General features: G+C 39.3%; 1 protein-coding gene across 6 annotated transcripts in view; it reads right to left on the bottom strand.

Moving 5' to 3' along the window:
- Positions 1-27,206, bottom strand: part of GOLGA4 (golgin A4) — a 120,120-nt gene that overhangs the window by 72,382 nt on the left and 20,532 nt on the right. For 4 of the 6 annotated variants that reach the window (XM_033212019.1, XM_033212020.1, XM_033212021.1 and 1 more), the window contains exons 3-8: positions 24,137-24,235; positions 17,225-17,290; positions 11,617-11,931; positions 7,834-7,881; positions 5,814-5,870; positions 70-168 (exon numbers count right to left, since the gene is read on the bottom strand). In XM_033212019.1, coding sequence (XP_033067910.1) covers positions 70-168; positions 5,814-5,870; positions 7,834-7,881; positions 11,617-11,931; positions 17,225-17,290; positions 24,137-24,235 — 684 coding nt within the window. The remainder of the gene's footprint in view (positions 1-69; positions 169-5,813; positions 5,871-7,833; positions 7,882-11,616; positions 11,932-17,224; positions 17,291-24,136; positions 24,236-27,206) is intronic. The other 2 variants (XM_033212023.1, XM_033212024.1) reach the window with 1 other exon arrangement.

The raw sequence follows: 27,206 nt of genomic DNA, 5'->3' as shown, positions 1-27,206 counted from the left end.
TATCCAAATCACACCCCCTCTATTTTTCCTTATCCAAAAAATTCCATACTTTTTCTTTTATTCTTTTACCTGAGTTTGGAGAACACTGATATATTGATCTTTCTCCTCTAAAGATGCATCAAACTCCTCTTGGAGATGTTTCTTTGCCTGCTGGTCCATTTGGAGCTCCTAAAACAAAATGATTTACAGGCAATTTTCAGTATAAAACAAAAAATATAAACAAATTTTTCAAAATTTAAAAACATGTTGAATACAGATTTACATTTCCCTTAAGGTATCAGTGACAATAATTAGTGAATAATCAGCATGTAAAACATTAACAAATAATTTTGTTCCTTAAAGAATGTGAAGATCCAAGAAGAAAAATGTATACTTTCTAGAGCTGTAATGATGGCTGCATTGATAATAATGTGGAGAAAATAAATAATCACTTAAGATAGGCCAGGTGCGGTGGCTCATACCTGTAATCCCACACTTTGGGAGGCCGAGGAGGGTGGATCACTTGAGGTCAGGAGTTCGAGATCAGCCTGGCCAACATGGTGAAACCCCATCTCTACTAAATATGCAAAAATGAGCTGGGTGTGGTGGCAGGCATCTGTGGTCCCAGTTACTCGGGAAGCTGAGGCAGGAGAATCACTTGGGGGCAGAGGTTGCAGTGAATTGAGGCTTGCCACTGCACTCCAGCCTGGGTGACAGAATGAGGCTCGGTCTCCCAAAAAAAAAAAAAAAATTACTGAAGATAAAAGTAAAACTTTCAGACTCTAACTACTTGTGTTATATTATATTCATTTGATCTGAAATCAAATTATTATATACCAAACAGATAGCCAGTAGAGTCTTCCTCCCCCCAATATATGAAAGTGTCTGATAGTCGAAACCAAATGCTTTCTCATCTGTAAAATGAAATTTCTAGTTCCTGCAATTAGTTAAAATGCTGCTTTCTTTAGGTCATTAACAAGCCTTCCTAACCAAATCCACTTATTTTTCTCTCTCTGCAATACCAGCCACCAGTAATTACCCTTTCATTTTAGGTATAGTCACATACCACGTAACAACGTTCTGGAAAATGACGGACCACATATACGACGGTGCTTTCATAATATTATAATAACGTATTTTTACTGTGCTTTTTTATGTTTAGATAGACTTGGATATACAAATACCATTATGTTACAACTGTCTACAGAATTCAGTACAGTAACATGCTGTACAGGCTTATAGCTTAGGAACAATAAACAATACAATATTGCCTAAGTATATAGTAGGTTATACCATCTAGGTTTTTGAAAGAACACTCTGTGGTATTCGCACAATGACAAAATCACCTATGGAAGCTTTTCTTGGCTATATCTGCTGACCATGGCTTTAGGGCTCTTGGCTACATTCCTGTCAATTACAGTTTCCTCTTTGTCCTTCACTGATTCCTTCCAGACCTCTGGATTCAACCTTGTGTCTTCTGCGTTTCTCCCTTAGAATGCTAGAGGTTAGCATATGGAAATATCAAACAGTCCTTTATCATTCTGGGATTCCTATACTTCACTAGTTTCCTAAATTCAAAATATTCAAAGTCACATTTTACTTATCTTTGTTAATCCCTGCATATAATCAATATTTTTTTATTACTTTTTCTAGAATGTTTAGATCCTATCTTTTACCACAACTATAACCACAGTCCAGGTGTCTAAAACTTTAGATCAGGGATGCCCAATCTTTTAGCTTCCCTAGGCCACACTGGAAGAAAAAGAATTGTCTTGGGCCACATATAAAATACACTAACTATAGCTGATGAGCATTTAAAAAAAAAAAATCACAAAAAAAAAACCTCACAATGTTTTAAGGAAGTTTACAAATTTGTGCTGGGCCGCATTCAAAGCCGTCCTGGGCTGCAGGCAGGCCATGGGCTGCATGTTGGACAAGCTTGTGATAGTTAATTTCCTTCACTAGACTTCTAGACAGATTCCTTACCTCAAGTCCTCCTCTAATTTAATCCATCCCTCACACATTTGCTAGAAAAATTTTCCTCAAACAATATTTTCAAAGACTTCTAAGCAACTCCCTCTTCTCACATTGTTTCAAACATTAATTCTCAAAACACTGAGAACTGCCCCAGCAAAACACTGAGGCACTATCTAGTACACTTGTTAAGTGTCCTCTATTCTGCCCAACACCCACATTGCCCCAACATCTCCGAGCATATTTTTTCCTTTTCCTCTCACAAATGTCTCCTGACTTGACATTCCCACAGCAGTAGTCTCCAAATGCTGGTCATGGCCTAAATAAAGTTTTCAGAGATCCATAGTGAAATAAGAAACAAAAGCCAATGTGGAGAGATTTTCTTGGATCTTAATTCCTTTCATGGAAGTAGCTGTTACTTTGTCCCGGGAACATGTCCTTCCTAATTGCTTTGGTACTAAAACAACTTTTTTTTTTTTTTTTTTTGAGATGGAGTCTCGCTGTCACCAGGCTGAAGTGCAGTGGTGCGATCTAGGCTCACTGCCAAACTCCACCTCCTGAGTTCAAGTGATTCTCCTGCCTCAGCCTCCTGAGTAGCTGGGACTACAGGTGCATGCCACCACACCCAGCTAATTTTTGTTATTTTTAGTAGAGACAGGGTTTCACCATGTTGGCCAGGAAGGTCTCGATCTCTTGACCTTGTGATCCACCTGCCTCAGCCTCCCAAAGTGCTGGGATTACAGGCATAGGTGTGAGCCACTGTGCCCGGGAGCCACTGTGTCCGGCCACAACTTCTTTAATGAAATAATGGCAATAAAAGAATCTGGGTGCTTATTCCTGATGTCTTTATTTCGAAATACAACAGTTAGTGGCCCTATGACAACTCCCTTCTCCCCCACTTCTGGAAGGAACTGGAAGGTAAAATTCATTTCTTCCGAATAATTTCCTACAACCTACAACCTTCCATGCTCGGCTCTGTTACACAGCGGTCCTAACAGCCCACCAAAACAAAAAACAAACCAAAAAACACTCCTCGATTTATACTATAGTTTTCAGATTTTGCATGTTTTCATTTCTTCATCTAGACAGAAAGTTCTCCGATACAAGGGAGCATCTTTTAATCATGTCCCCTTCTCCCTCTCCTGGCTACCTATACACTATTTTGTCAATATGTTAGCCCAGTGAGGCTTGGGTCAAACTTCCAAGATAATGTATTTGTGCTGTGTGAAGCCATTAAGTTGGTGGTAATTAGAAAACTAACACATGTAGGTGGATTAAAAAACAACAACAAATTCTTCAATCTGTGATTCTGATAAGTATTAATATTTCCTAATAGAGGAAGATAAAGTTACTGCATAAAATTATGGATTTAGACAGGAAAGTTAACATAGGCCCTTTAGTTCCATATTCCCTTACCTCTGGTCTTTGCCCCCAATATTTCACCGGCTCCTAAAAAATTTAGGTAGAGTTGCAAATCTAACTGGCAGCATTCAGAGTATTCACAGAGCTCCACCCTCTTTAGAAGGTCAACACAAATGCATTTTACCACAGACAAGCATGACAAGGCATGCTTTTTAGCCAGTGAGCTCTCTCACAGTTTTTCTAAGTCCCTCAACAGCTGCAACTGAGTAGATGAGTAAGGCTGGGGCCTGCTAGCAAAGTCAATTCTTTTTCTTTCCCCATTTGATGTTGCCAAGGAATGCTGGTTCTATAATTTAAATTCGAGGATAGGAGGCCTATCTTTACTAACAGCCAGCAATCACATGGGTGCTTACTCATCTATGAATAAAGTAGACGGGTTTCCCATTCAGCTGTATTTTCTTGAGTATAGCTCCCTCAGACGAGGGCTCCTAGTGGAGAAGGGCTGAGCGTAGGAAGGAAAAAAAACAGGTATTCCTGTATTTCCAGATATAATAACATTATAAAGAGGTATTCCTGTCTCTTCATTCAATGCATATTTAAATAACGCGAATGTTTTAAAGAGGATTTATCAGGTTTTAGGCATCAAAACCTGATGCCTAATCTCTAACGTACACTCTCTGAATTTTAAACATGCCTGCTCTCCATTACTATGTGTATCTAATCATTAACTGCATAAAACATGGGCATTTAATTTCTCACCAGAAATACAAGATATCTATCATTAACACCCTTCATTTATTCCCAAAATACAAGATAAGTAAAAAAGAAATGTTAAGCAAAAAGATATTAGCTTAACAGGAAAATCTTTTGGGTAGAAATGCTGTATTATTTGCCTCTCTAGCAAAAGCCAAGGGGCTTTTGGCTACTAAAAGCACTTTCTTTCTATTAATATAAAGCAGGAGAAACAAAAGAGGATACCCTAGCTATCATTCTCTCACTTCCCACAACCCCTTTGTTGCATACACCTAACCCCCATGCATACTTTTCTGAGTACTAACACATTCCCAGTCCAACTAGAAAACCAGAATCTTGGGCAGACCAGGAGTTAAGGTTTTGTTCCTTCTCTATAACTTCCAAAGTGGGTATACATTTTTCTAAGTTATTAATCCAAAAGAAGTTATACAAATTTTCATTAATATAGGACATCTGTAATTATTTGTATTACTGACGCCAATGCTTGGTCTTGTCAGTATAACAAAAGTAAATTAGCCTGGTTTTCAAAGTCATGTTTAGAATGTTTTAAAGAATTTATCTGGGAATTGTGGTAAATTATATAATCTTTCTTTCATATCACAAAAATTCAGTGATTTGGCTATATAAAAAATATTGCAAGAGACTAGAAATCAAACATGATAGCAATAAGAATAAAACTTTAGTGATATAATACAGGAAATTCCTACATGATTAATTCTGATTGTTAATTCACGTAGTAGTCTGTCATTGACAATAACAACAAAGAATATTCTATGGGACAATATGGCTATATTGATGATATCATCCTAATCTATACTCCCTTGTTTTTCTTCTTTGTCTCCTCCCACAAATATACTAGCTTTTCTCAATTACTATTTATAGATTTATCAATTTACCTGACCGTTTTAAGGCTATCTATACTTTTAAATCTGTATCTTGGACTGATAAATTACACAGTTACAATACCTAAAACATTAAACTTACTTTGATTTGTCCTAAAGCTACCTATTTCAAACTTCTCAAAATAACACTGTTTTGTTAACGAATTAACAGAAAGTAACAAAAACCCATGAAGAACATTCATAACAAAAATAGGTAACAAGACATTCTTCAACAAACAATATGGAGAGAAAGCACCAATAGCAGTAAAATACGCAACTGGTGGGATCTATATAGGAGAAAGCAGAGGGAAGAAACAAGGTATCAGATGGACCTGACAGCGGGAGAACCCCAAAAAAGTCAACAGGTACTCATTACAAAATAATTTGAGACAGCAGGTCAAACCAGGAGTGGTCTTACCTACTCTGATGGCAAGTGGGTACACATGGCCCGCAGGAAGACATAAAGGAATTCAAACAGTCTAACTGCTATGAAAAATAACTCACCCCCTAAAAATTACAATAAACATAATTTATTTTATAAAAAAGACTGATGGTTAGGAAAAACAAAAAGAAGCCTGAAATACTTAACAGAAGAACCCAGTTAACCCTTGGAAGTTGACGCTGACTGTTCATGCAGACGAATGATATTCTGTTGCTAAGACCTTATTTCATTAATTCCGACAACATATCTTAGAAAAATCATACAAGTAAAAATTTTAAGAACTGACCCCTGGTCTTGGAGGCTGGACTCGTTAGTTATTTGTATAACTAATGAGATGCATATGAAACTACCCTAGGACACACAACAGTTCTGATATATGAGATTTAATTACTATTTTCAAAGTACTCATCACTGAAACTTACCTCTCTTAATTCTGCAATTCTCCGAAGTGATTTATCTTGACTCTGACTTAATATACCCTTTAATTGAGAGGGGAAACAAAACTGGTTAAACAACTAACTGTATGACATAGTAAATACAAAGCAAGGCAAAAATAATTATTTTTAAAATATTACAACTGTTTGTCCAAAAATAACCTGAAGACAGAGGACAAGATTAAAATGTTAAAGATGTGACCATACTGAAAAATCTGTTAAAACTTAGATCATGATGTTATAGAACTGTTCTGTATCCTGGCAGTGGCAGTGGTTCAAAATCTATACATTTGTTAAAATGCATGGACATGTAAACCAAACAAAAAGTCAATTTTACTGTTTGTTCAATTTAAAAAATAAAATTTTTAAAAATTAAATCAAATTCCAACTGCAATTTATTTCACTGAAACCTATAATGTGTGGAACACATCAATTAACAACCTGTTCTAAAGGTTTTTGTGGCTTAGAAACAAAATAATTGTCTGTATTTAAAAATATAAAACCAGCCGGGCACGGGGCTCACACCTGTAATCTCAGCACTTTGGGAGGCCGAGGCAGGTGGACCACGAGGTCAGGAGATCAAGACTATCCTGGCTAACACAGTGAAACCCCTTCTCTACCAAAAATACAAAAAAAATTAGCCGGGCATGGTGGCGGGCGCCTGTACTCCCAGCTGCTCGGCAGGCTGAGGCAGGAGAATGGCGTGCACCTGGGCGGTGGAGCTTGCAGTGAGCCAAGATCATGCCACTACACTCCAGCCTGAACGAAAGAGCGAGACTCCATTTCAAAAAAAAAACCATCCAGAAAACTTCACAAAGAACATCAGATGGCTAAATTAGTAACTATACATTAAAAAAAATTAAGAAGCTGGCCAGGCATGGTGGCTCACACCTACAATCCCAGCACTTTGGGAGGCCGAGGCAGGCAGATCACGAGGTCAGGAATTTGAGACCAGCCTGGCCAACGTAGTGAAACCCCGCCTCTACTTAAAGTGCTGGGAATACAGGCGTGAGCCACCACACCCAGCCAAATTTTATCTCTTAACATTATTGAAATTTGGAACTATGAAACCACCATTCTTTACTGTCACTTAGTGTCAGACTTACCTACATCTAAAAATAAAAATCCATAGGCAATTCACAGAAGAAACACAAACAAGATACCTACCAAACTTAAGAGTAAGGTAACCTTTTGAGAATGAATTCATGGAATATTAATAGCACAATGGGTTAAGGCAAAATTAGCTGCATGTTTCAGAAAACATTATCAAGGCCAGGCGCAGTGGTGCACACCTGTAATACCAGCACTTTGGGTGGCAGAAGAGGGTGGATCACTTGCGGTCAGGAGTTCAAGACCAGCCTGGCCAACATGGTGAAACCCCGTCTCTCCTAAAAACATAAAAATTAGCCAGGCATGGTGATGGACGCCTGTAATCCCAGCTACTCGGGAGGCTGAGGCAGGAGAATGGCTTGAGCTGAGAGGCAGAGGTTGCAGTGGGCCGAGATCACGCCACTGCACTCCAGCCTGGGTGACAGAGCGAGACTCCATCTCAAAGAAAAAAGAAAGAAAACATTATCAAATAAACTAAAAACTCTTTGCAATCATCTTATTTCCTATGTTCTACAGACAATTAGAACATTGAATTAACAATAAATAACTGGTGTTACCACTCTGCATGGAAGGTTAGACATGTCTTTACTACTAAAACAAGGAAGCAACCTGTAGACTGAGACACTAGAAAACATGCTTGAGAGAGGCATGCTGTAAATTCTAACTTCTTAAGCATTACAGAGATCTGTAACTCAAGAAAGTTCATCCTTAACAGAGGTAAAATCTCTGAGATCTCATTCAGTTTCTCTTTATCGAAACCTCCAATAATGTTAAAACAAGTTTAATACTTTGTTCATATGCACAATTATTTAAAAGGAAGGGTTAGAAATATCTTACTACGTAAGATCTTTCTGATTTAAAAATTATGACTTAATAATACAGTATACAAATGACTTACTTGTAGCTTTTTCTTCTCTCTCTGAAGCATCTGATAAGCTGTAACAAGCTAAAATATAGTCATCAACATTAGTCATTCCTAAATAAATGCAATTATTCTAAAGTCCACTAAAAAATTCTCTTTATGAAAGTCAAAAAATAAATTAGAAGAGTTCTTATAAGATAACCTAATTAGATGCATGACGGCCAAAACTAACATAGGACATACATTTCTAAAAAATAAAATGTAAATTTGACAGACATTAAATCTCCATATGACTTCATCTTAGAGATATACTTCTAAATTTTAGTACCTAATTCACAGGTGGTGATTCAAGCCAGCTTGCCTAAGGCAGGAGGCTACTCAAACTATAGTCACAGACTAAATCAGCAACAGCATCACCAGCAAGTTTGCTTGAAACAGAAATTCTTGGGCCAAACCCCAATCTAACTGAATGAGATTTGGGAAGGGTGTGGAGAGACAGGAAACTGTTTTAATGAGCTCACCGGTGATTTTTCTGCTTTGGACTATAACAGACCATGTAATTGATTTCTGGTTATAGGGTTCCTATAGGGTTCCTTCTGGTTATAGGGTCTGTGACTATAGCTCTGCAAAAATCTGAGCAAAGAACCTCATAATCAACAGATGAAAACTAGTAATTCAAGTCCTTAAAGAGATATTTAACCATTTAACCTAAATAGGGTATTTAAACATTCTAGCACACCCTGATGAAATTATGGATTAACAAATCTTTTCAGCCTATAAGTTATAAAACATTACTCATCTAGGGCTGGGTACAGTGGCTCATGCCTGTAATCCCAACATTTTGAGAGGCCGAGGTAGAAGGATCACTTGAGCCCAAGAGTTCGAGACCAGCCTGGGCAATTTAGTGAGACCTTCTCTCTATTACAATTAAAAAAAAAAAAAAGTTACTCATCTGAAGGCTAAGTACATGGCTCCAGTGAATTCTTTGGATCCTACTTTGGAAGTGCTAAAGAGATAAGCTGCAGATTTAAGAGGAAGCATCCCCTATTATAGCTTTGCCATTTACCTTGGAAGGCTGCTGTGTGTCCCAAATGCCACTAGTGATATCCTGAATCAAAAGACAGGCAGCAATAGGGCCAGGCATGGTGGCTCACACCTGTAATCCCAGCACTTTGGGAGGCCAGGACAGGAGGACTGCTTGAGCCCAGGAGTTGGAGACCAGCCTGGGCAAAAATAGCAAAACGCCATCTCTACCAAAAATACAAAAAAATTAGCCAGGCGTGGTGGTGTGTGCCTGTGGTCCCTGTTACTCAGGAGACTGAGGTGGGAGAATCACCTAACCCTGGGAACTCAAGGCTGCAAGGGGAGCTGTGATCACGCCACTGTACTCCAGCCTGGGTGAAGGAGTGAGACCTTGTCTCAAAAAAAAAGCAGCAATGGAAGGTGAGTCTAGCAACAAAGAATGTAAAAAACAAAATTCTGCCTAAGACCAGGACTCTCCGCTTACTATTATCATAACACCAGACAAAAAACCGGTGTTCACAGCCGGGCGCAGTGGCTCACGCCTGTAATCTCAGCACTCTTGGAGGCCAAAGTGGGCAGATGACAAGGTCAGGAGTTGGAAACCAGGCTGGCCAACATGGTGAAACCCTGTCTCTACTAAAAACACAAAAATTAGCTGGGCATGGTGGCGCATGCCTGTAGGGTGAGGCAGGAGAACTGCTTGACCCAGGACCCAGGAGGCAGAGGTTGCAGTGAGCCGAGATCACACCACTGAACTCCACTCTGGGCTACAGAGTGAGACTCCATCTCACAAAATATAGAAAAATGGTGTTCACATTTACCAGTGTAACAATCCTGCACATCCTGAATATGTACCCCTGAACTAAAAATAAAAGAAAAAGAAAAATGGTGCTCAAAAAACAGGTGGAGGGGGGTGTGTGTGGAAGAGTAACCCAAGAATCAGACGTCATTTACAACATTATTTCATCCTAGGCACTAACAATGCCAAAGAGAGGTAGAAACAAAGTCTATAAGTTATTTTGATCCCATTAAGCTGCCTGAATCTGAGACAGCACAGAATACTAGAAACAACCAGAAAGACCTAAAATCAAATCCAGACTCTGCAACTACAACCTGTCCGACCATAAGCAAGTTACCAGGCAACGTCAGCAAGTTACTATGACTCTCCAATTCTTTTTGTACAAAACTGAGCTAATTAACATCTATAGGAATGGTACAATATTGCATGACATAATAAATATAAAATACACAGGACAGGTGTAGTGGCTCATGCCTATAAGAACAGTCCTTGGGAGGCTGAGGCGGGAGGATCGCTTGACCTCAGGAGTTCGAGATCAGCCTGGGCAACATAGCAAAACCTCATCTTTACGAAAAAATACAAAAATTAGCTGGGTGTGGTGGTGTGCGCCTGTAGTCCCAGCTACGTGAGGGGGCTGGGGCTGAGGCTGAAGGATCGCTTGAGCCTGGGAAGTTGAAGCTCCAATGAGCCGTGTTTGAGCCACTGCACTCCAGCCTGGGCAAAAAAGTGAGACCCTGTCTCAAAAACAACAACAACAACAAAACATAAATATAAAATACACAGTGTCTAGCATATTTAAATACTACTACTCCAGCTTCAAACTTAAAAGCCATGGTTAAGTTAGTGAAGAAACAAGACTAAAAGATTCGTGACCATTATTAACTTTGGTAGAAATTTAAAAATAAAAGTTAAAAAAATGTAAAGGAAAAAGGTGCTTGATTCTACAAGTGCCTCATGACATACATGGCTTTAATGCCTTGTTTATATCTCTGGGTGGGTTCCAGCCAGCCTATGTATTTAAGCCTGATAATTGCTTCCTATTTTGTCAGCACTTCATAGTTTAAAAAGATATCTTATCTTGCATATTCATTTGGGTTTTTGTTTTGTTTTTGGTTGTAGGATAAAATTACTCACATTGTAGTCATAATTGGAAACAGAAGTTACAGCCATCTTTAACATACTGACTCTGAACTTCAGTATTCATTAATTAAAATTAACTACAACGGTGATTTACAAACCATAAGACATTACACATTTTAAGATTAACAAACAAAAAGATATGGACAACTTACTCCAAAAAGGCTTTCCTGAGAAAGAACTGTTTTAACTGCATAGGATGCAGAGGGAATTGAGGGAGGGCAAGAAATAAAATTTAGCCTGAAAGGCAGATGCTACATTCCTAAAGGACTGAAAAGCGAAATGGACTAGCATTGACTTCCTTCCTCCCTTAGACCAGACAGGAAGTGTCATTCTCACAGGTTTAGCAATGAAAAGATTGATCCAAGGCAAAGGTTTAAATGTAAGTACAATGAGAATGAACCAAATCTGTCAGATAATCAGGCTACCTAAAACAATTTTAGAGTCAGTGATAATGGGAACCTCGTTGGCAGATGAGGTCATTTTGGAGTCGCATCAGTTAGAGAGGAATAAAGGAGAGGATATGAGAACAGAAGATGAACTCCACACTGGGTGTTCAAGTGATCTTGAACAGAGGGACTACGAAAGGAGAGGGGAACAGAATATAAGAACCAGAAGGCTACAGACAACAATCTTTTCCAAACTTTTACCAAGAGTCTTGCCAAAGGGCCACTGTCTTTACTTAACTAGATACTGAAAGTCTTTAACTAAATATTGCCACAAACTACATACCATCAGTAACCAGGATATATCCAGGGAATTAACAGTTTAGCCAATCACAGGAGTAAAGCAATACAGTAATATGAATTAGAGAACAAGAGGAAGAAATTTTTGTACAGGCAAAAAGATCATGCTCCTACCTCAGAATATTTTCCTCTGTAGCTACTTAAGCTTCGTTCCATTCTTCGCAACCGCTGAATCAACTGTTCTTTGTTGAGACTGTCTGAATTCCCTACCAAGTCTTCAGCCTCGCTATCCATATCGGAGGGTGGATCAAAATTGGCAGTAGAACTGTCCAGGTCAAGTCGATTCAGGGATTCTCTGGAAGATGTTCGTACCAAAGACTCTTTAGAAGAAGACCGGAATAGAGATTCCTTTACTGGACTTCGAAACAAAGACTCCACGGAGGGCACCCGCAGCTGGAGCTTCTGTGCAAAAGACTGTGTGTCACCTGCCTGCAACCAAAACCCAACAGAATGTGTGGATTAAAATACACACATTTAGACTTCTATTACCCCTATCACCAGCAATAATCTAATAAAAGTTCTAACAAGTTGAATTTATATTCCCGACATTTTACATAATACATTGTTTTCTGAAAAACAAGACACTTGGTTATTGCTGAAAAATTGTTGGACCTGGAGTCAGAGGACTGGGGTGCAGGTCCCAGGTCTGTCACCTAGAGATAGAATGCCCTTCAGTAAGTCACTTTCCTTCAGTTTGCACATCTGTAAGAAAGAAAAAAGCAGTACTTTCCAAGCTGACTTCACAAGTATATTGTGAGGATTCATCCACTAAACCGTAAGATCCTTGAAGGTAGTGACCATCTGCATCCCAGTGTCTAAATTGTAGGTATATACCATGAAATGTGAAGTATGTAACTGAACACGAGTGGGCTTTATCTAGAGGGTCTTTATGGATGTGGTGATGCTTGATCATTCTCAAGAAAAGAGGCGAATTGGGGCAGGGGGAGGGTAATATGTAATGAACCCACTTTGTTTAATAAGGGAACGTGAGGCAGAGTTGACTAGTAACAGCCAACTCTGCTCTACTTACCATTTGTCTATTAGGAATAAAAATAAGCATTAACAAATCATGGAGGACAGTTGAAAGGTCCGAGTTAGAGTCCCTCTGCACAGATCAGTAACTCCAATGTTAGACAGTGATAAGCAAGACCTGTCCTCCTAATTAAATTAATTTAGTCACAATGAAAAATAATATGACCTAATTCAACTAACTGTTCTAAGCAGTATTATTTTGTTCAGGTCACAGCAGTCAATATTCAACAATGTCTCCTAGAAACTCATTCTCATTAGTTAACAACAGGGTCACTGTATGATCTCAAAGGTGCCAGGAATGAAATACTCCAGGGAATCTGACATCATGAGGAGGCAAAAAATACAGGAAAAAAAAAAGATTCTCTTCAGTTTAGAGTTTAAAAAACCAAAACAGAAATGTTCTGCTCACAGATTCTAGAGATTTAATAATACTGGGCAAGGTAGGAGTAAGAGCAGATGATATGCCCCATGCCCTTCATACACCCAGATATATCACAGGTGGTTTAAAAGAGTAAAAACTGGAAATAACCCAAATGTTTATCATTAGAGGATACAGTTTATAAATTACAGTATATGGAAAGCACTCCCCAAGGCAACTTGAAAAGTATGTCCTGGGCTATAAAGTATTTTTTTAAAAAAGTTAAAAATAAACAATAATATATGGAAAGAAGTTCAAGATATACTATTAAATGGGAAAGGTCAAATTATAAAACAACATGTATATTGTGAACTCATTTTGACTAAGTACTCCTCATCCAAAAACCTTGGAACCAGATTTTGGAATATCTGCATATACATAGTGAGATGCTATGGGGATGAAACCCAAGTCTAAACATGAAATTCATTTATGTTTCATATACACCTTATACACATAGCCTGAAGGTAATTTTATATCATATTTTTAATCATTTCTGTACAAGAAACAGAGTGTCCACACTGAACCGTTAGAAAGCAAAGGTGTCACAATTTCAGCCACAAATACAATCTGTGGTTGTCTGGCACCACCATCATTCCTGACACTGAACTTACATGCTACTGATAAGCAATAATTTTCTTATGCTTATTCATCCATAAGTACTTCACAGTAAGAGAAATACATATATGACATACCATTAACACAGTAAAAAAAAAAATGTGTTCAGGGTAACTAAGCAGCACAGTAGTAACATCAGAATATCTGTAATAGCTGTTAAGCAACAGCAACAACAAACAATGGTAAGCTTTCAGTCTCTATCTACGATGCTGTGTTTTGATTGAAAAGTTACTCTATATTTTCTTTTTTTTTTTAGGTAAGAAGAAACACCAGAAGCAATTGAGGGACCAGGAAATGGGTCCACTAGGGAGGGGGAGGCATTCTGCTGGATGGTTTTTTAATTTTTGTTTTTTTTTTTCTTTTTTGAGACATGGTCTTGCTCTGTTGCTCAGGCTGCAGTGCAGTGGCGTGATTTCAGCTCATTGCAACCTCCGCCTCCCAGGTTCAAGTGATTCTCGTGCCTCAGCCTTCCAAGTAGCTGGGAATACAGGCACATGCCACCACACCAGACTAATTTTTATATTTTCAGCAGAGAGGAGGTTTCACCATGTTGGCCGGTCTGGTCTCGAACTCCTGACCTCAGGTGATCTGCCCACCTCAGCCTCCCAAAATGCCATTATTACAGGCGTGAGCCAACATGCTGGGCCTCTGAAGGCCTTTTTGACATTTTCAACCAATCTTTATACAACAGAGCAGAGAAGAAGGAAAAAAAAAACACAGCAAGTAAAGCACGTAAGTCTTGGGCCCATGTGGAGCATCATGGGGAACCTGCCCTTGGCGCCATCTGGCCTGCACATGTGCCACTGTGTAACCCTTTGTGGACATGCTTGTATGAGAGAATCTGGGTATGCCTGGAAAAGATAATCTTACAGCTAGAGGGTGGGGAAGAGTCTTTTTTCCCTTGAGAACACTGAATAAACTATGTTGTACACCAGTGTTTTGACTCCGACTCATCACAAGGTGAGGTGTGAAGTTTTCCACTAGTGGCATCATGTGGGTACTCAAAAAGTTTCAGATTTTGAAGCATTATGGATTTCAGATTTTTGGATTAGGGACATTCAATCTGTGTAGGATACTTTGCCCCAGACGTAAGAGGGTCCACAGGCTGCTATGTTTTAAGAACTCTAGGGTGTGCTTTCTACTACGTCTTCAACCTTGCAGTGAACTATGGTTTCCTGCTGCTGTCAATATGCTCAAACATAGTAAGCATTTCCCCCTCGCTTCATGTATATACACTGTTTTTAATTTGCTAAACCCAAAATCAACTTTTCAGAAATTTGTTTAAAATAAAAGTAAACAAGCCAAATGTGATGGCTCACATCTGTAATCCCAGTCACCTGGGAGGCCAAGGTGAGAGCACTGCTTGGGCCCAGGAGTTTGAGGTTGCAGTGAGCTATGACCGCACCACTGCACTACAGCCTGGGTGACAGAGAGAGACCCTGTCTCAAAAAAAAAAAAAAAAAACTGAGGGAAGACATCTTTTTGTTATGAGAATGAATGAGATCATATATGTAAAATGTTTCATATATGTCTAATACACAGTACACAATAATACCATTTTATTTTTTCAGAAAATATCTGTAATATTTAAGAAAACGCAAAGCCCTCAGTGAGCTTATTTCCTGAATATCACCTACATTCATTCTTTGTCTAAATTAAAATTCTGAATTTGTTATAAAGTTGACTCATTCAAGTTTTTGCATTCATAACTATAGTCTTTTTGGACTATTCCATGAGAGAAGAAAATACGCACTTCAGGTTGGGTGCGATGGCTCACGCCTGTAATCCCAGCTCTTTGGGAGGCCGAGGTGGCTGGATCACCTGAGGTCAGGAGTTCAAGAGCAGACTGGCCAACATGGTGAAACCCTGTCTCTACTAAAAATACAAAACATTAGCCTGCCGTGGTGGCAGGAGCCTGCAATCCCAGCTACTTGGGAGGCTGAGGCATGAAAATCGCTTGAACCTGGGAGGCAGAGATTGCAGTGAGGCGAGATCACACCATTGCACTCCAGCCTGGGCAAAGAGTGAAAAAAGAAAAGAAAAGAAAATATACATTTTAAATCATACTCTGTAATAGTATTATTTAAAGATCACTGGATATGTTCAGTACAGTGCTGTTTAGACTGATGCCTCCCAATATTTTACCCCTACTTCATGGAACCTATAACAGAGAAAATTATGTATTTGTAGAGAATTTGGGATTAACTGGAGTGGCTGCTCAAGACCAGAGTCAACAGACCTAGGGACTTGGGCTGTTCCCAGAACCTGACCAGCCTCACTGACAGTTATGAGGATCTAAGCTCACATGACACCCATCCACGGAGTTTGGGAAGCTCATTTAAACATTTGTTAGACAATACTTCCGAATGTTTTGTCTATGTAATTTAGTTCACGAATCATTTAGCTCATAAATCAACTTGTCTAGACTCATGCCCTGGGTTCGCAGAATTAGAAATACTACTATTTTACATTAGGGACTACTAAGAACAGCCAGGATAATGATAATAGTCATCACTAAAACCAAAGTAAACAAATGTTCATCTCCAACACTGCTATTACAAGGTTTTTTTTTTTTTTTCTTGAGACAGGGTCTCACTCTGTCATCCAAGCTGGAGCACAGTGGTACAATCTCAGCTCACTGCAGCCTCCACTCTCAGGCTCAAGCAATTATGATGCCTCAGTCCCCTGAATAGCTGGGATTACAGGTGCATACCACCACACCCAGCTAATTTTTGTATTTTTTCAGTAGAGACAGGGTTCTGCTATGTTGGCTGGGCCAGTCTCGAATTCCTGGTCTCAAGCGATCCATCCGCCTCGGCCTCCTAAAGTGCTGGGATAACAGGCATGAACCAGTGCACCCAGCCTGCTATCACAGTGATTTTTTTTTTTCTTTTTTGGAAGGGTTCAAAAAAAAAAAAAAGACTTGAGCCCCTCTCTATAAGTGACTTTTTAAAATCAAGGACAACCTAAACTCTGTAGTAAAATACACTTTAGAGAATACTTTAAAAGATCTCATTCCTTCATACTCCCCTTCCACCTTATATAACTCAGTATGTCTCTCAATATGGCTACCTCCATGATCTTTTATAACTATAAACTCAGATCACAGTTTTTCAAAAAGTTTTTACTTTCTCATAATTATTATTATCCTCTTTTTTTTGGACAGAGTCTCACTCTGTCACCCAGGCTGGAGTGCAGTGGCACAAACTCAGCTCACGGCAATGTATGCCTCCTGGGTTCAAGCAATTCTCATGCTTCAGCCACCTAAGTAGCTAGGATTTCAGGCATGTGCCAATCCTGGCTGACTTTTTCTATTTTTAGTAGAGACAGAGTTTCGCCATGTTGGCTAGGCTAGTCTTGAACTCTCGGCCTCAAGTGATCTGCCCATCTCAGCCTCCCAAAGTGCTGAGATTACAGACAGGCATGAGCCACAGTGCCTGGCTTCGCATTAATTTTTAAAATGAGAAATAATACAATCCTGCTTTCATTTAAAACTTTTTCCAAGAAACCATGAGCAAACCTGTATTTACCATATACACTGTATTGAATATTTGGACATCACCATTTCAATGTGAAGTCAGATGCTAATAATTAATATAGACTAACCAACACTCTGAAATGACTTGTTATTTTCTAAAATAACAATTAGTAACAGACCTGAGGAATGCTTGGTTCACTTCCATTAACACTGTCAGGAGATTTCGAGGCATGAGTAGATGCATTCTAAGAAAAAGAAAGAAACATTGTAAAGCAAAAGAACAAAAAACTAAAGGTTTAAAACTGTTAAGAATAAAGCCCATACACCAAGGCCTATTAGATACATTTATCTACTAAACAAAATTAGTAATTGTTCATTTATTAGAATGTTTTCATGCAAGGCAAAACTATTGTAGTACGGTAAGTATTTTAGAAAATTCATTTTGCTGTAATACATAGAACTCAACAGCAAAGATTAGTATGTAGCAAAACCTATTTCAAGCTAGTCACATACCTCTTCTCATTATGTCCCCAGTTTTTCCCCCATAACAAAAATCAACATCAGGGAATCAATGAACAAATCTCACTCAAACAGAAAACTATCCAGAAAAGGAAGTAATGTCAATTTTTTCCTACAATAAAATAATACTCAAAATTATTTGGGCTAAGCTCTGAAAAATATATTGACAGCAAGAAATGGTAATGCCTCATTCATTTGAAGTTAGCAATCTAAATGAAATAATGATAATTTTCAGAAGAACTTAAAAACCTCTTCTTACAGATGTGAAAGATTTTTGTTTTGTTCTGTTCTGTTGGTATGCCAAAGGCTCCCAGTTAAGCAACATTCTACTGATTACATCATACTAGCATAGATTTCATGATACTAGATGAGATTCTTTGAGGTTCAAAATTCTACATTGCATTTATAATTCACTAACTAAAATTAGTTAGAACTATAGAAGTAACTCATGATAAAATAACTTTCATGTTTTAAACAAAACCATTCCAACAAATGCCTGCTACTATGTTTCAGTAGTTACATCTTGCATTTTGCAGTTTTGCAAAGGTATTTTCTACTTTTTGAACACTGATTAGGTAGTTTGAAGGTAAGAAATTACTAATTTTTAGGTGTGATAAATAATATTGTGGCTAAAATTTTTTAATCCTTTTTTTCTGAGACAGGGTCTTGCTCTATTGCCCAAGCTGGACTGCAGTGGCATGCTCACAGCTGACTACAGCCTCAACCTCCCAGCCTCAAGGGATCCTCTCACCTCAGCCTCCTCAGTAGCTGGGACTACAGGTGTGCACTACCATGTCCAGCTAATTTTTGTACTTTTTGTAGAAACAAGGTTTCCCCATGTTGCCCAGGCTGGTCTCAGGTGATCTGCCCTTCTCAGCCTCCCAAAATGCTGGGATTACAAGCGTGAGCCACCATGCCCAGACATCTTTATCTTTTAGAGTAGTGGTCCCCAACTTCTGGCATCAGGGACGGGTTTCATGAAAAACCATTTTTCTACAGACCAGAGGTGCAGGGATGGTTTTGGGATGATTCAACTGCATTACATTTATTATGCACTCAATTTCTATTGTTATTACACTGTAATATATAATAAATAATTATACAACTCACCATAATATACAATCAGTGGGAGCCCTGAGCTTGTTTTCCCACAACTAGATGATCCCATGTGGGGGTGATGGGAAACAGCGACAGATCATCAGGCATTAGATTCTCATAAGGAGCACGCAACCTAGATCCCTTGCATGCGCAGTTCGTAACAGGGTTCGCACTCCTATGAGAATCTAATATCATCACTGATCTAACAAGAGGCAGAGCTCAGGTGGTAATGCGGGTGATGGAGAACAGCTGTAAATGCAGATGAAGCTTCACTTGCTTGTCTGCCTCTTACCTCCTGCTGTGCAGCCTAGTTCCTAACGGGCCATGGACCTGTGCCTGGAGGTTGGGAAGCACTGTTTTAGAGATATGTACCAAAATATTTACTGATGGAACAGAACTTCTGAAATTTGCTTCAAATACCCAATGGGGTGGGAGTGGGGAAGCCAGGGGGAGCTGCACAAGTAGGCAAGATGGTAGTGGTGTAGTCAGGGAAGTGTGGGGGTAGGGTAATAGATAAAACAAGATGGCCATGAGTTATTAATTATTGGCATTGGGTAATGGATATGGGGAGGGGTTCTTGTACCAACACTATTTCCACTTTTGTAATATGTTTCAACTTTTCCCTAATAAAGACAAACTTTAAGTACCTCCTCTTCCCTCTAATAAAAAGCTATCAAATTTTATCAGTCTAAGACACTTCCTTAAAGTTAGATAGGGAAGAAAGGTTGGGAGAACATAGGAATTAACTTTTATCTTCCAGTTGTATACACGGCATCTATCCATGTAACATCACAATGAATACCTTCTATGTCTAAAAATGTAATATACTACACACTGTAAAAGAGGGGTCACAAATCTCTGGGCCACAGTCCAGTATCAACTCATGGCCTTTTAGGAACGGGGCCACACAGCAGGAGAGCGGTGGGTGAGCAAGCGAAACTTCATCTGCATTTACAGCTGCTCCCTATCACTCGCATTACTACCTGAGCTCTGTCTACTATCAGATCAGTGATGACATTAGATATTCATAGAAGTATGAACCCTGCTGTGAACTGCGCATGTGAAGGATCTAGGTTGTGTGGTCTTAATGAGAATGTAATGCCTGATGATCTGTCCCTGTCTCCCATCACCCTCAGAAGGGACCATCTAGTTGCAGGAAAACAAGCTAAGGGCTCCCACTGATTCTACATTGTCGTGAGTTGTATAATTACTTCATTACATATCACAATGTAATAATAACAGAAATACAGTACACAGTAAATGTAATGCACTCAAATCATCCCAAAACCATCCCTGTGCCCCCAGTTCATGGAAAAACCGTCTTCCACGAAACCAGTCCCTGGTCCCAAAAAGGCTGGGGACAACTGCATAAAATACAAAATATACTTTACAGAGATCAACAATTCTCTTGGCCAGTTAATATATTGAAAATTAATGGACCAATTATGGAGAAAGGAAATGAAGGGGCTCCACAAAATATTTAGCTTAAGAGGAAGACAGCAAGAGTCCATATTCTGTTTGAAGTAAATGACTTGACACATGATTGTGGTCCATACAAAAAAGCTATACTGGGCTGGCACGGTGGCTCATGCCTGTAATCCCAGCACCTTGGGAGGCCGAGGCAGGTGGATCACCTGAGGTAAGGAGTTCAAGACCAGCCTGGCCAATATCGTGAAACTCCATCTCTGCTAAAAATATAAAAATTATATTTTTTATAAAATCGTCGTGGTGGCATGCACCTGTAGTCCCAGCTACTGGGGAGGCTGAGGCAGGAGAATCGCTTTAATCCTGGAGGCGGAGGCTGCAATGCGCCGAGATCACGCCATTGCACTCCAGTCTGGGCGACAGAGTGAGACTCCACCTCAAAAAAAAAAAAAAAGCTACACTGGCCGGGCTCAGTGGCTCACACCTATCCCAGCACTTTGGGAGACCGAGGCAGGCGGATCATCTGAGGTCTGGAGTTCAAGAGTAGCCTTGCCAACACAGCAAAACCCCATCTCTACTAAAAATACAAAAATTAGCCAGGCATGGTGGCGAGTGCCTGTAATCCAAGCTGCTTGGGAGGCTGAGGCAGGAGAATCACTTGAACCTGGGAGGCAGAGACTGCAGTGGGCCGAGATGGCACCACTGTACTCCAGCCTGGGTGACAGAGCGAGACTCCGCCTCAAAACAAACAAACAAACAACAACAAAAAACCAGCTACCCTACAATTGTCAGAAATATCACCCTATTAAACACACAGAGAACAACATTTAAAAACTTCTCCCCACATATGTATTTCAATTTCTGTATTAAACCACATATCTAAGTAAATGCAGGACAGCTTATGAAAAGTATTGGCCTAAGTTGCCCTGTAAATTTACATTAGGAATCTCTAGAAGTAAAATTAGAGACCTGTCACTACTTGTAATGCCTTCTCCATTTCTGCCAAACTTCTGTTCATCTTTCAGCTTTCAAATTTTGTGAAGCTCTGTATGTGAAGCTTTATATGGTTCCTGGAAGGCTAACACATTCCTTATGCCTGTGTGTTTGTGTGTGTTTTTTTCTATGAAGCCTTAATTCCTTTGTACTTTCAGTGTACGTGGACATGTTTGCCTCCAAAGTAAACTATAAACTCTCAGAAGACAGAGCCCTACATTTTCTTCTCTTTTTTTCTCCCTTCAACTTTTAAGTTCAGGGATACATGTTCAGGATGTGCAAGTCTGTTACACAGGTAAACGCGTCCCATGGTGAGAACGCTACCATTTTCATCTTAGTCCCCATGACCTAACATTCTGCCTGACTAGTAGTAAGGGCTCAATAAATGTATATTAAATCCTTATGCAATTGCTTCATCTGAAGGCTTTCTCCTAGGGAGGTGCCTGCAGAACTAGCTCAATACATGTCAATACTCAAAACCCACCAAGACTTTCTACTGCGGAAAATCAGATAAAAACTCTTTTAAAGTATATTCAACTTAAAAGCACACACAGGTTCCCTGCCAGGCTTGTCTTCAATTACATATTGTTTCAATCTTTCTTTTTTTTTTTTTTTTTTTGAGACGGAGTCTCGCTCTGTTGCCTGGGCTGGAGTGCAGTGGCCGGATCTCAGCTCACTGCAAGCTCCGCCTCCCGGGTTTACGCCATTCTCCTGCCTCAGCCTCCCGAGTAGCTGGGGCTACAGGCGCCCGCCACCTCGCCCGGCTAGTTTTTTTTTTGTATTTTTTAGTAGAGACGGGGTTTCACAGTGTTAGCCAGGATGGTCTTGATCTCCTGACCTCGTGATCCGCCCGTCTCGGCCTCCCAAAGTGCTGGGATTACAGGCTTGAGCCACCGCGCCCGGCCTTTTTCAATCTTTCAACAACCATTGAATTGACTGCTGAGCACCAAAGTTACAGTAATTTTAGAATTTGGGGTAAACAGCTGCATTTTTCAAAAAACTTAACTAAGGAAAAGTCAGTGCCTAGCGAGCCTATAATGGATTAGACCCTCACTAAATTTTTATTCTAATATGGGCTACGCTATGGTTTCCCTTGTTCCACTGGGAGAAATAAGTTTCTGACTAGGCTGGGTGTGGTGGCTCAGGCCTGTAATTCCAGCACTTTGGGAGGCCAAGGCAGGTGGATTGCTTGAGCCTGAGTTCGAGAGCAGCCTGGCCAAGATGGCGAAACTCCATCTCTACTAAAAATAGAAAAGTTAGCAAGGTACGGTGGCATGCACCTGTGGTCCCAGTACTTGGGAGGCTGAGGTGGGCGGATCACCTAAGCTCAGGAGGTAGAGGTTGCAGTGAGCCGAGATTGGGCCACTGCACTCCAGCCTGGGTATCAGAGCGAGACCCTCTCACTCAAAAGAAAAAAAAAAAGTTCTAAAGCCTCCACTTGAACATTAATAGCATTTTCAACAACAGAATAAGTACTCAATACAAATGACTTTTTATATACTTACGGAAGTGACCCTAGGAGAACCTTTTCTATTTTTTTTCTCTTTAATAGCTTCTATTACTACTACATGAAAATATAAAGCAATATCATTTTATGCTTTTCAAAGTAAATTGGGCCAGACACAGTGGCTCATGTCTGTAATCCCAGCACTTTGTAAGGCTGAGGCAGGAGGACCACCTGAGGCCAGGAATTCAAGATGAGCCTGAGCAATACTGTGAGACTGTCTCTCTAAAAAGATTAAAATAAGATTAGCTGGGCATGGTGGTGTATGTCTGTGGTCCCACATACTTGGGAGGCTGAGGAAAGGACTGCTTGAGCCCAGGGGTATAGGGTAGCTGAGCTGTGACTGCACCACTGCACTCCAGCCTGGGCAAAAGAATGAGACCCCACACAAACAAATATATATAAATAAATAAACAAAACAGTAAATCAGTAAGTCTCTCTAACTGGAACTTCTGACTCCCTCCCAAATCAGTTTTTAAGAACTATGAGATATTACTTGTAGCCAGAGCCAAGGAGAGACCACTTTTCCCTGAGACCCAAGCTAAGGCATCACTAGAAATCCCATTATCTCCCTAGCTGTTTTCTTTCCTAAAACTGAGTTTACAAAGTAATTTAAGACTGCTACTGGCCATATGCATACCAAGTCTTTACTGGCTACATGGTTCAAGTACAGAAATGTACTACTTCTATCACCAGCTACCTAATTAAGTTAAATCAATTCTTATTGTTTAGAAAAACCTCAATCTGATGGTGTTTGCCACATTTCTCCATTGTAAACTTTGTTTCTGTAATTAGTAGATTTGTGGAACAATTTTTTTAAAAAAGAAAGAAAAACCTCAATCCCAGTTCAGTCAGTGTTTAACACCAAAGGCTATCCTTACTGGGCAAACATCTCTAAATTCTAATTTGCTACATTATGAGCTTACCAGATACTTTCAACAGGAAAATATCCACTTTCCTAAAATGAAATTACATACAGGATTCAAAACCGTGTGACATCAGTCAGTTGAAAACAAATGAGACAATTCTCTTCTTTCAGATGTTTAATATATAAAAAACAGGTAATTGCGAAATAAGATGCAATTATCTGTTACAGTAGAATCTACCCACCTATTCAATGCTGTTTAATTATGGATTTACATAACAACGAACTTTTCCCCTAAAAGTGTTAAGTCACATCTCAAAATATTCTTAACCTCCCATCAATAGTAGAACAGAGATATCTAGCACTGCATACCTTTTTTTAGTTAATGAACAAACATTCCCTAGGAAAAAAAGAGGTTAGAATAAGTGAAGGCAGCTTCATTACTAAAGTAGCTACATTAGCAAAAACAGCGTTATTTTTGTTGCAGTTAAAAAGCTATCAGGAAGCACACCAGCCATCAGAATTCAGCAATTTACTCTCTGATTTTTTTTAGAGCAGGGTTAGCAACAGGACACTGAAGATACTTTGAGAGATAGTAAGTGGCAAGTAACATGAGATTTGCTTCTACATTGCCAAATTACTTTGCTTCCCCACAAAGGGAATGCAGAAAGCGGTGGAAGGACTCACCACACTGTCACTCTGTGTTTTAGGATGTTTGGAGGAATCCAAAGCAAAGATAGTATACTCAGAGAGAAAAGCAGGCTCTGCTATCATCCCGGCTAGTAGCTGTCTCATTCAGTGTAATAAGCAAAAGTATAAAAATAAAACAAATGATGAAAAACAAATCATAATGGCATGTTGCAAAGTGTTCTCACCACGCAGCATGCATAACACTATAATGGACATCAGTACCACCATCACCACCACCACCCCACCACCATCCCACCCACAGAAATAATAAGCTGCTGGAAAAGATCAGGAATGGAGATGAGTGATCAGTTTAGGATCTCAAAATCCAACCTATGAACAACTTGCTTATTGGCATACAAATGATATATGCAACAGGAACCACTGCACACAGAGTGCCTGGCACTCTGTTATAAAAATCAATATCAATTAACAACAATACATGGGCTGGGTGTGGTTACTCAGGCCTGTAATCCCAGCACTATGGGAGACTGAGGTGGGTAGATCACAAGGTCAGGAATTCAAGACCAGCCTGACCAATATGGTGAGACCCTGTATCTACTAAAAATACAAAAATTAGCCAGGCGTGGTGGTGCGCGCACCTGTAGTCCCAGCTACTCAGGAGGCTGAGGCAGGAGAATCGCTTGAACCCGGGAGGCAGAGGTTGCAGTGAGCCGAGATCGTGCCATTGCACTCCAGCCTGGGTGACAGAGTGAGACTCTATCTCAAAAAACAAAACAAAACAAACAACAAAAAAACACATGACGGGACACAGTTTCAGACACGTGAGCTAAGTAAGTTACTGAGATCTTCTCTATAGCATAGTGCCTACAGTTAACAATACTGTATTATAATGTTTTTAAAAAAAATTTTTTTTTTTCAGACAAGGTCTAGCTCTGTCGCCCAGGCTGGAGCACAGTATTGCAATCTCAGCTTACTGTAACCTCCACCTCCTGGGCTCAAGCCATCCTCCACCTCAGCCTCCTGAGTAGCTGGGACTACAGGCGCACATCACTACGCCTGCTAATTTTTGTATTTTTTGTAGAGACGGGGTTTCACCACATTGCCCGGGCTGGTCTCAACTCCTGAGCTCAAGCGATTCACCTGTCTCGGCCTCCCAAGTGCTGGGATTACAGGCATGAGCCGGCACAGCTGACCTAAAATTTTCTCAAAAAGTAGATCTTATGTTACTTTCTACCACAAATAATAACAGTGGAGGTAGGAGAAAACTTTGGGAGGTAATACATATGTCTATGGCCTTGATGGTGGTGATGGTTTCACAGGTATATACTTATCACCAAATTCATCACATTGTATACCTTAAGTATGCACAGTTTTTTATATGTCAATCATACTTCAATAAAGTGGGCTTTAAAATGCATAGTAAAGAACACAATGTCTTAGAATAACATTTATAAATACTGACCCATTCATTTTTACATATTCAAAAAATAGCATGAAAACACATGGAGAGAATAAAACATAAAACACTTTAATCATTTATTTGTACTTACATACCACATTATTTTTCTCTAAAATATGTACAGAAGAAACATTTGAAACTTTATAATAAGTTTAAAGACATTTTCTGTTACACTAGTGCTTTTGGTACATATTATCTTCTGTGCTTTAGTTTTCTTTCAGAAACTGTATGCTACACACCAAAATACTGACAATCACGAATTACATGTACAATAAATTATAATCAGAATGAATTTGTTTATGAGGGAGGTTACACAAATCTACATGTGATAAAATTGTATAGAATTATACACACATACATACACACAACACACACACACACAGAGACAGAGAGAGAGAGAAGATGTGAGCATGTAAAACTGGTAAAATCTGAATAAGTTCTATGGATGTCACAGTTTACCAATGTCAGTTTCCTTGTTTGGACAGTGTACTATGGTTATGTAAGGTGTTACTACTGGGGAGAAATAGGTGATGCATATATAGGGCCTCCCCCACAAAAGATGTCAGAACCTCCTATGAATCTATAATTATTTCCAAATAACACATAACGAAACCCCATCTCTACAAAAAATACAAAAAATTTGCCAGGCATGGTGGCACACACCCGTAGTCGCAGCTACCTGGGAGGCTGAGGTAGGAGGCTCACCTAAGCCCGGCAGTGAGCTGTAATCACACCACTGCACTCCAGCCTGAGCAAAAGAGTGAGATCCTGCCTCAAAAAAATTTTTTTGAAACATGAATTCAGCAGTTAATACATTATCTAATATGGTGATAAATTACATATTATATGATACATAACATATCTGAAAAAAAGTCTGCAAAAGCTTAAGAACATAAACTTTTCATCTCAGTACTGTAGAGTTATGAATACTAACTAGAGCCTTAACTAACTGTTCATTTGGTCCTACATTAGAGACCATCATAATTATAAATAGGAAAAACATTTCAAAGTCTTTTATATTACGTAATAACTAGCACTTCTTGGACAGGATTCAGCATTTACACTAAATTCTTAATTTTAGTATTAGTATTAGTAGTGTACTGAAATATGCTAAATGCCTCTTTGGCTCTAGTTTCTACTCCTGCTGAAAATCTTACTCTCCCAGGAACTCAGATCATCCTTAGAATGGATGTTAAATTTAAGTTAAGGACTATAAAAAATTCACTCTTCTTAGACTTCCAAAGTTAATTTTTGTAATGAAGTCAGTCACTCTTGTCCACATTAGAAAATAATTCAAAACTTCAGAGGAGTACATTTGAAATTTTAAGAGAAAAACAAAAAAGCTAATGTCCAGCATAGAAAAATGGCCACCATTTCAAAAGGTGCTGCCAAACAAAAATGTACACTATGACCTCTAACCCTAGCAAAAGCAAAGTATATCAAAATTAGTGTCCACTGACAGTCACCTCAAAGCCTAAGAAGTCTTTGTTACCCTTGTTATCTCCTTCTTATGCTTGAAAAAGTCTCATAAGCAACAGTTCTCTAATATTCTCACTAAGATTCTATCTCAACTCCATCTTTCAAACTCTTCAAATGGAAAACTAACTCGGCTGCAATTCTGCTAAGGATTCAATCGACCTCTTCTGT

The sequence above is a fragment of the Trachypithecus francoisi genome, unplaced genomic scaffold (assembly GCF_009764315.1).
Source record: "Trachypithecus francoisi isolate TF-2019V2 unplaced genomic scaffold, Tfra_2.0 Lachesis_group0, whole genome shotgun sequence".
NCBI classification, from domain to species: domain Eukaryota; kingdom Metazoa; phylum Chordata; class Mammalia; order Primates; family Cercopithecidae; genus Trachypithecus; species Trachypithecus francoisi.
This window is presented reverse-complemented; position numbering and strand designations above follow the sequence as displayed.